Source organism: Petaurus breviceps, unplaced genomic scaffold (assembly GCF_028583685.1).
Source record: "Petaurus breviceps papuanus isolate PSGF00001 unplaced genomic scaffold, PetGlider_PUasm1.0 175, whole genome shotgun sequence".
Taxonomy (NCBI): Eukaryota; Metazoa; Chordata; class Mammalia; order Diprotodontia; family Petauridae; genus Petaurus; species Petaurus breviceps.
The window spans coordinates 9,517,506-9,527,603 of NW_027185764.1; the positions used below are offsets into that span (position 1 = coordinate 9,517,506).

Here is a 10,098-nt window from a genome sequence, read left to right on the forward strand (position 1 = left end):
CACACACACACACACACACACACACACACACACACACACACACACACCCTTCTTCAATGTTGTGGCCCTTGTAATGCTTCCCTCTGCCTCTCCCTCTCCCCTCTCAGGGGCGCTAGACCTTGAGGAAGATGGGGATCTCATCACAGTAGAGTTTGATGATGGGGACACGGGGAGGATTCCCTTATCTCACATCCGCCTGCTACCCCCGGACTACAAGATCCAGTGTAAGTATGGGCAGAGGGCCTGGAAGCCCTGTCTGGGGCTAGAGTGTAACCTGGGGCTGGGACCCTCAACTGCGTCTCCAGCAGACCTGTCCCAGAGTTGATTGGAGCTCCCTAAGCCAGGCACACTGTTCACCAGGCTTTTCTTCTGCAGGCTTCCTTCTGCCAGGAGGGAGTCCCAGAGAAGTGCAGCATGGATTTTTGTCACCTCTCTGGAAGTCACTTTCTATTTCTAGGTCTGACCTCAGACAAGGTCAGACTCCTCTGAAGCCCATTTCCCCATATTGAGAAGCCTGCTGACTCTTATTCTCTTTCCCCTGGGGAGCCTAACGGCTGCTTTGGTCCCTGAGAGCTGTAGGCAGTCGCAGCATATATCTTCATGAATGGGAAATAAAGAAATGGAGGGGATATTAGTCTGGGGATTCCCTGGGGGGGGGGGTAGGTGCACATTTTAGCAGGGGGATTCCCAGAACCTATCAGGTGGTTAGAAAGTCCCTTTTTTCCCCACAGATGCCCATAAACCCTGAATTTGCAGTGAGCTCCAGGTAGAGGGGAAGGCTGGGGAGTAGCAGGAGTGCTGGAGGGACCCAGACATGGAAGTGCCAGGCAGTAGACCCAGCCCACATGCCCATGGGCACGGCGGCTTCTGAGCCTCTCCTGTGCTTGCTTCCACAGGTGCAGAACCCTCCCCTGCCCTGCTCGTGCCCAGTGCCAAACGCCGAAGCCGAAAATCCAGCAAGGATGCTGGAGAAGGAAAAGAGAGCAGCTCCCTGGGGTCGGAGGAATCCGGAGCTAAGGGCAAAGGTCGTGGGCGGAAACCAAGCACCAAGGGCAAAAGTGGTAAGTCGGACCCGGAGGCCCTGAGCTTTGCACTCTGAGTTCTCCTTCTTTCTTATCCTCTGAGCACAAGGTCATAGACCTCCTCATAGCATTTTAAAGACAGCAGAACGCTTTACAAATATTATCTCTTGTGATCCTCACAACAGCTCTGTGAAATAGGTGCGATTATTATCCCTATTTTACAGATAAGGAAACTGAGGCTAAAAGGTGAAGTGGTTTGCCTGAGTCTCCGTAGCTAGGAAGTTTTTACAGCAGGATTTAATTTAAATTCAGACCTTCCTGCCTTCTAGGCTGGTGTTTTATCTGCTGTTACCACCTAGCTTCCTTCAGAGCTGGAAGGGACCACAGAGATTATCCGGTCTCATCTCCCCATTTTACAGATGAAGAAATTTGAGGCCCAGAGCGGTTCAGTGCCTTGCCTGTTTCATAAGATCATCGATCTAAGGGCAGAAGGAACCTTGGAGGCCGTGTGGTCCAACCTCCTCATTTTTAACCACGAGCAGACCGAAAACCCTTAAGTCTTGCATAGCTGCTAAATGTCACAGCCTTCCTTCCAGAGTCCATTCAGATGGATCTGTTTTGTAGCCAGAGTTCTGGCCTTGACACCGCCAGACAAAAGGTTGGGAGGGAGCCCACCTTTTAACCTCCCAAAGGAATTAGCTCCCTCTAGCTCTCCCTGGGGCATGGCTGATCTAGAAACTTAGACATAAATGGAGGCCAAGAGAAGCTGGGGTGTCCTTCACTTTTAAGTTGGGGAAGTGGCCGTGCTCTCTCATTGCACATTCCCTGGGCCCTCAGTTGGCAATGGAATCTTGGGCTTGGTGGATCCATGAGTTTGATCCAGTATGACAAACTTCTCTGCCTTTCTGACTATTCATTTCTGGAAATCAGATATCAGACTCACCGTCCTCTCCCCTCTTGCTTCTTTTCCCCTCAGCTGTAGTGCTGGCATCCGTTGGGTCATTGGGAGAATAAGTCAAGGTATTAGCAGTGCCCCAACTGGGGAGAAGGCTTTTGAGGAATCCCATTAACAATTATTTACATGGAAAAGAGCTTCCTAAGTATTGGCTGGAGAAACCTCTTTTAAACTACCCTCCCGCCCCCGACCTATGAGTCATGTTGCCAGGTGGCTGGGGGGCAACCTAGGGTCCCACGTTGGCTTGGAGATTTCAGACTTGGCTGAGTAAGCCAGGGTAGCAGCTGGCGTGGCAGCTGGGGCTAGGCTCCAGAGCACTCGACTGTATCCCTGTGGCTGATGGAGATCCCCATTAAAGGCAGCCCCAGTTATAAATGCCCTCTGCTTTTGATGTGCACCCTTCTCCCTCAGGGGCATTGAGCACATCTGTTTTCTGCCCCTTTCCAGAAGAGGCGAGTCTCCCAGAAGAGGTGGCCCAGACAGACCCTTCTCCAAGTGCCTCTTTGACACAGGAGAAGCCAGGCAGCCTGGGCAAGCCGGCCACCAAGAACTCCAAGAAGAACCCATCGGGGCTCCCTGAGGAGAAGAGGAACAAGGCAGCCAAGATGAGGATGCCCCCCAAGTTGCACGGCCCAGCACCTCCCCCTTTCCAGACACCCACATTCAGTAATGCGTTGGCCCCAGAGGCCTATGGGGAGCTGACGTCTTTCAGTGCAGCTGACAGCCCTTCCTCGGGGAGACCAAAAGCCAAGAAGGGAAGGGTGGCAGAGGAGACCGCCAAGGGCTCAAGGAGGCCAGCAGAGAGCGAGCTCCTAATCAAGCTGGACCACGAAGGGGTGACGTCCCCTAAGAGCAAGAAGACGAAGGAGGCCATGATGTTGCTGGAGGACTCGGGCCTGGGCAGCCGAAGGGAGAGCAAGAACCTCGTGGGATTGGGTGGCTACTCCTCCCTGGGCAGCGGCGAGGCCAAGGCCAAGGCCGCTCGAGGGAAGGCCCCCGAAGAGGACTCTCTGGCGCCCAGCTTCTCAGGCAAGTTCGACGGCTCTGGGGACCCGCTGAGCGCCACAGAGAAGGACAAGGGAGATGCAGAGGCAGCAGAAGAGTCAGAAAGCAGCAGTAGCAGCAGCAGCAGCAGCAGCAGCAGTTCAGAGACTGAAGGGGAAGAGGAGGGAGACAAGCATGGAGGGGACGCCCGTGGGGAGGACAGCAGCTCCTCTAGTTCCCGGGCCTCCAGCCCAATGTCTTCATCCAACTCCTCCTCCTCCTCCTCTTCCTCCTCCTCCAGCAGCAGCTCCTCCTCCTCCTCTTCCTCCTCCTCTTCCTCCTCCTCGTCGTCCTCTTCCTCCACCTCCTCCAGCTCCTCCTCCTCCTCCTCCTCCTCCTCGACCACGGATGAAGATTCCTCCTGCAGCTCGGATGACGAGGCCACTGAGGAGGCCCAGGCCGGCCCTTCCTCTGTCCAGCCAGACCTCCCTCCCAAGGCGGCCAAGCAGGCGGGGAAGTCTCGGCCCTCCTCCCACCCGCCGGGCAAGAAGCAGCCCCAGCAGCCCCCGACACCTCAGGCACAGAAGGCGCAGCCCGGGGGCAGCAAGAGCCGGCCCAAAAAGCGTGAAGGGATCCACCTGCCCACGACCAAGGAGCTGGCCAAGAGACAGAGGCTGCCGTCTGTGGAGAACAGGCCCAAGATTGCCGCCTTCCTCCCAGCCAGGCAGCTGTGGAAGTGGTTTGGCAAACCCACCCAGGTAAGGGCTGCCATCCCTTGGTGCCCTATCCCAGACCCCAGTGGTCATTGTGAAGGAGGGGCACTTTATGGAGCAGCTAAAATAAACAAAAATGCATTATATTATTATAACAAAAACAATAACCATAGCTTTATAGAGCGCTTTTCACAGCTTAACTCTTTTGGTCCATGGTAACCCTATACAGGGTCACATGGTAACCCTGTACGTATGGGGGTCACAGAAATTAAGGGTGTGATTGACCCTGAGCTTAGCTCCCTATTCACTGTACCACCTCACTCCAGTAGACCAGTATAAGAAAACCCAGATCATTGGATCTTAGATTTAAGGCAGGAGTGGATCTTAAGAGGTCATCTAGTACAGCCACCTCATTTTACAGTTAAGGAAACTGAGGCCAGACAGGTGAAGACACTCAGGCTTATGAAGGTGGGATTTGACCCCTGGGTCCTCTGACTCAAATCCACATCATGCAAAGCAATAAATTAAACGATGGTCTTATGCTTTGCCAAAAAGTTCAGCTAGAGTTTTCCCTTGAAATCATGGATTCCTCTAGTGCAACTAAAATGATTCAGTTAACAAGTTTCAGTTTACACACAATTTCACAAATCCATTTATTATAAAAGCAGAGTTCAGTCACCCCATAGGAGTGTCTTCCTTGCTTCTCCTTCCTGTGGAAGGTCCACAGGCTGTCCATTGAAGGTCATCCCTTTCCCATTCTAGTCAGTGAGCAAGAACTGAGTTTCTTTTTTTTTTCTTTTTGGAGGTGGGAAGGCAGGGCAGTTGAGGTTAAGTGACTTGCCCAAGGTCACATGGCTAGTTTTTGTGTTAAGTTTCTGAGGCTGGACTTGAACTCAGGTCCTCCTGACTCTAGGGCTGGTGCTCTATTCACTGTGCCACCCCAAGAAATGAGTTTCAAAGCTAGCCACTGAACAATCCATCCTCCCCATTCACCTAATGATTTTTGCATCCACCTTTCCAGTCTCAGGACCATGTTAACTAACCCCTTTCTAACATGGCTGGCTTTTTTTTTTCTCTAAGAGAAGCTAATAGTGCCAAGGGAGTTTGGCTCTGGCCTGTTGAAACAAGACTCTTATTGCCATCTGGGAGTCAATCTAACCACAGACCTTGGCCTGAACTCCATTTGTTAAATCAGATGGTGTAGCCTAATCCTCCATCTTCCAGATAACAGTAACCATAACATTGTTTTTGAATCATGTTTTACTTTTCTTCCAGCCACAGAGCCCAGAGGAATTTCTCATTTATTCTGGCAACCAGAATATGGATGGGAGTGGAGAATGTGAATCCCATTTTACAGATGGGGTAACTGAGACACAAAGGCCTTGTCTCAAAGACTTAAGGTGTTCAGTCTAGGCCTTTCTTGTAACCAAGGAATCTTAGCTTTTTTTATGTGTAATGGACCCCTTTGGTAGTCTGGTAAAGTTCTCACATTGATGTTTTTAATGTTTTGGATTACAAAGGAAACCAATTATATTGAAAAAAAGTTGCCAAAACACTTTAAAAAACCACCACAACTTTACAGAACCTAGGTTAAGAACCCTTGCTGTAGACCGTAATTTAAGGTAGGCACTGAGACAGCTGACCTGCCTGTGTCCTCCCATATATTCGTGGAAGGCAAGGATTGTGACTTTGGTTTATGGACCCCTAGCCCTTACTGCAATACCTGAGGTGCTTAATAAATGCTTGGGGGTGGATCGATGCCTTCCTACATACGTGTTCAAATACAAGCACACATACGTGTTCACATACACACATGACCTAATATGTTTGACTCTTCACAGAGGCGGGGCATGAAAGGCAAGGCCAGGAAGCTCTTTTACAAAGCCATTGTCCGAGGTAAGGAGATAATCCGTATTGGCGACTGTGCAGTCTTCCTGTCGGCTGGCCGGCCCAACCTGCCCTACATCGGTCGCATCCAGAGCATGTGGGAGTCATGGGGGAACAACATGGTCGTGAGAGTCAAGTGGTTCTACCATCCTGAGGAGACCAACCCTGGCAAAAAGCTCAATGAAGGCAAGGTAGGTGGCAGCATCCTCAAGCCAGCCAAAGCCACCTCCCTCAGGAGCTAAAGTTCTGGTCGCCCCAAAATAGCCAACAGGCATTGTTTAGGTGTGCTAAGTGATGGGAAAAACCATAGTTCTTGGGCCCTGTCCTCAGGGCGCTCCTTCGGCCTTGGGGCTGAACAGGAGATGTTCCCTAAGAAGTGAGAGGCCAAGCCAGCCAACATCTTCCACATTGATAGCAAGTTTGTAGGGAATCCAGGCGGCAGGGTCCATCGTGAGGAATTTCCACTTGACCTTCCTGGTGCCACGAGTTTCAATGGGTGGTCTGTTCCTGTAATGTTAGGCTTTGTATGCCATGTTCTTAACCTTTTTTTGTGCTGCAGTCCGTTTTGGCAATCTGGTAAAGCTTATAGGCTCTTCTCAGAATCTCATGTTATCCTAGGAGAAAATGAAATAATGCTTATAAAGATTAGTTTTGCAAACTTAAAGCATTATGTAAATTATATCTATTATTACTATTAAATACATACACTAAAATTCATAGGATTACAAAGGTAACCAATTATATTGAAATAAAGTTGTCAAAATGGTTGTTTTTTTTAAAATCATGGATCAAAAAGAAAAAAATTCATGAACCCCAAGTTAGAAACCCCTGCTTTATGTTACCCTAAGGGACACTGTTTTGAAGTGAATAGAGAGAGGGCCTCAGGGTCAGGAAGTCCTGGGTTTAAGCCTTGCCTCTGACATAAATCTCAACCTCTTAGAGACCTGAGCATCTTTCAGAAACTCTGAAGTTGCAGAGTTAGGTGTCACCTGCCTTGGCAGGGGAATTCCCTACCCCAGTGAAGTCACAGTGAGGCCTAGTCTGAAACAAAATGCTTTCCCACATCACTGCTTTTAACTTCTGGCCTGAATTCATCATTCACTTATGGTATTCAGTGAATTACAGTTGGGCTCTTTAGTTCTGGAGAGATTATCTTTGCTATTTAAATGGATGTGTATAGTGTAGATCATTGGGTTTTGGTTTTTTTTTTTTGCTTTTTGGAGGACAATTGGGGTTAAGTGACTTGCCCAAGGTCACACAGCTAGGTTTTTGTGTTAAGTGTCTGAGGCTGGATTTGAACTCAGGTCCTCCTGACTCTAGGGCTGGTGCTCCATTCACTGTGCCACCTAGCTGCCCAGAGATCATTGGTTCTTAACTTCAGGCCTTGGAATTTATTCATTTATTTAGGAAACTGGGGTTAAGTGACTTGCCCAGGGTCACACAGCTAGTAAGTGTCAGAGGCTGGATTTGAACTATCCAGTGAGCCATCTAGCTGTCCCTCTTTGAATTTATATTTTGATAACTATTTTAATATAATAGTTTCCTTTGTAATCTTATATATAGTTTTTTTGCATTTTAAAAGCCTTATGAGAAGAGGTCCATAGACCTCACCAGATTGCCAGAGGGATCCATGACACAGAAAAAGGATTAAGAGCCCCTGGCGTAGATTGTCCACTGGGAGCATTTTCTTTTAGCCCCCAAAATGCGTATGGGTGATAATGACTGATAAACTGCTTTAATTAGGTTATCCTATAGAGATGAGAGAGGAACGTCATCTTCAGTGCTTTCCTGGTGCCTTTGTTGTCGCCCTAGAGATATCCCCAAATAGCTTGTGGGAGCCCAGGTCCAGGTCTGTTGACCAAGGTAACTCAGAAATAGGGATTGACTTGAGTGGCCATCGAGGTAGGCTAGCATTTTGTACCTGCTGTGACTGGTGCTGCCCAGTGCTTCTGGATCCCTGGAACTGGGTGGAGGAAGCAGCCTTGGTACATCGTCTGTGTTCGAGTTTACTCATTGATTTCTTCTTGTCCCTGCTTTGGGAAACAGCGCTGGGATCAGAAGTCAGGGAGGAGTGTCCCCACAGCCCTGCAGACCTCTAGCCAGAGGAAGGACTTCATGGAGGTAGGTAAAGTGGGAATGACAAATCCAGCTCTCCTCCTCCAGAGGGCTGGCTCGTGGTGGGGGGCAGAAGGAACAGGGAATGGCCACACAGCTGGATAGCCAACTCGGCCTCTGGAGAGATAATAGAATCTAGAGCCAAAGGGATATTAGAGGTGGAATTCAAACCCAGGTCCTCTGACTCATGGGATCGTAGATTTAGAGATGAAAGGAAACTTTTAACAGTCACATTAGTCAAGCTTCTTCATTTTACAGATAAGGAAACTGAGCCTCAAAGGTAAGGGGCTTCTCTAGGCTCATGCAGCCAGTATGTGTCAGAAGTAGGTAGCATTGTATCCACTGAAGCCACTCTGCTGAAAACCAGAGAGGTAAAGGATTCATTCAGATTTATTCACAGAATTCACGGCAGAGGCAAGACTAGAATCAGGGGTGTGCTGGAGCCAGCTCAAGCCGGCTCAAAAGAACCGATTATTAAATTTTCAGCATGAGCATTTGCACCTTGGAAATCAGCACATGCTACAAATCAGGACTTCATGTGCTGTTTTGTTTAAGAAAGTGACGGAGAAGATATTAATGATGTAGTTGAAGCTTAAAAAGTGTGTCCTGTGAAGTTTTCTTTTTTTCTTTTCCTCCCTGGAAGCCAGTTTTTCAACACTTATTAGCACACCGCTCACTAGAAGCTACGCCTTCTGGCAGGAATGAGAAGAGACCCATGCTTTTCTGACAGCATTGGGGCGCTTCTTTAGAGGCAGATGCCTTGTGAAGGATACCTTGTGTGCTTCCTGGCTTCCTTCTTCAGAAAGCCTGAGTTCACATCTAATCTCAGACACTTGTTAACTGGTGTGACTGACCCATTTAATCTTTATTTGCTTCAGTTTTCCTCATCTTTAGAATGGGGATAATAAAACACCAGCCTCCCAGGGTTGTTAGGAGGATAAGCCGAGACCATGTTTCTAGAGTATTTTGCAGACTTTAAAAGTGCATTATAAATATTTGTTGTTATTGTCCCCCCAAATGGTCCCTTCCATTCAGAGCAGTAGCATTGGTTAAGCCCTCCTTGAGCACATGAATATTTGGATTGATAGCCAGAGTAAATTAGGAGGTTACTTTACAGAAAGATTCACTGGAAAGTTTCTTCCGCATGGCCGGCCTAACCTCACAAGGTTTGAAACGGGATTGACCTTTACACAATTCGGTTTATGTCACTACTTTTGGGGAGTCTGCCTATAGTGGAAAGTGAGGCACACCTAAGCAGCAGATGGTTTGGAAGTACCAGACTAAGGGCACTGGCTCATCATGATGCAGGTAAATGGAAGGAGTAGTGGATGGAATGCTAGAGTAGAGTAGAGTCAGGAAGACCTGAGTTCAAATCCTCCCTCAGATACTAGATATATGGCCTCAGGCAAATCACTTAACTTATCTGGACTCAATTTCTTCATCTGTAAAATGAGGATAATCGTAGTACCCGCTTCACAGGATTGTTGTGAGGATAATATGAGCTAACATAATGGAAATCACTCTTTAAAAAAAAAATTTAAATTTATTTATTAACCTTGAGTTTACAACATTCAGTTCCACAATCCCTTGAGTTCCAAATTTTCTCCCTCTCCTTCCCCCCAAGCCCCCCACAGAGGCATGCGATCCGATGTAGGTTCTGCAAATACCTTCACATTAAACATTAGTCAAATTGTAAAGAAGGATTATAATCAATGGAGTGAACAATGAGAAAGAAGGAACGAAACAAAACAAAGGAGAGAGAGAGGGCAGGTAGTTAGCTTCTGTCTGCATTCAGACTGTAATTCTTTCCCTGGATGTGGACAGCTCTTTCCATCATGAGTCTTTTGGAGTTGTCTCACAGCCTTGCATTGCTCAGAGGAGCCCCGTCTATCACAGTCAGTCATCACAGATACAATGTGTCTGTAAGTGTGCACAAAGTTCTCTGGTTCTGCTCCTCTCACTCAGCATCAGTTTATAGAAGTGTCTCCAGGTTATTATGGGAAATCACTTTTCAAACCTTAAAGTGTGGATCAGTGCTAGCTTTCGTCATCGTCATTAGGTGGGGTTAGGGTGATATTCTTCCTAGACCTTAATCTTTCTTCCCTCATTCCCCACCAGCGAGCCCTCTACCAGTCATCACACGTTGATGAAAATGACGTTCAGACTGTCTCCCATAAGTGTCTCGTTGTTGGCCTGGACCAGTATGAGCAGATGCTGAAGACCAAGAAGTACCAAGACAGCGAGGACCTGTATTACCTGGCAGGGACCTATGAGCCCACCACCGGCATGATTTTTAACACAGATGGAGTCCCAGTCATCTGCTGAGTTGCTGAGAAAGGGGGAGAGATCCTAGCCAGCCCAACCAGGATCTCTCTCTCTGCCCTGGACAGAGGGATCAGAAAAGGATAGAGAGAGAGAGAGA

The 10,098-nt window shown here is 48.2% G+C and overlaps 1 protein-coding gene and 1 long non-coding RNA gene across 7 annotated transcripts in view; both read left to right on the forward strand.

Annotated features, from left to right (window-relative positions):
- TNRC18 (trinucleotide repeat containing 18) overlaps positions 1-10,067 on the forward strand; it is a 160,239-nt gene extending 150,172 nt beyond the window's left edge. For all 6 annotated transcript variants that reach the window (XM_069084748.1, XM_069084749.1, XM_069084751.1 and 3 more), the window contains 6 exons: positions 108-224; positions 897-1,061; positions 2,425-3,719; positions 5,516-5,752; positions 7,608-7,682; positions 9,795-10,067. In XM_069084748.1, the coding sequence (XP_068940849.1) occupies positions 108-224; positions 897-1,061; positions 2,425-3,719; positions 5,516-5,752; positions 7,608-7,682; positions 9,795-10,001 (2,096 nt within the window). In that variant the 3' untranslated portion in view covers positions 10,002-10,067. The remainder of the gene's footprint in view (positions 1-107; positions 225-896; positions 1,062-2,424; positions 3,720-5,515; positions 5,753-7,607; positions 7,683-9,794) is intronic.
- Positions 1-10,098, forward strand: part of LOC138158646 (uncharacterized) — a 316,165-nt gene that overhangs the window by 303,955 nt on the left and 2,112 nt on the right. The gene's annotated exons all lie outside the window — the stretch shown is intronic.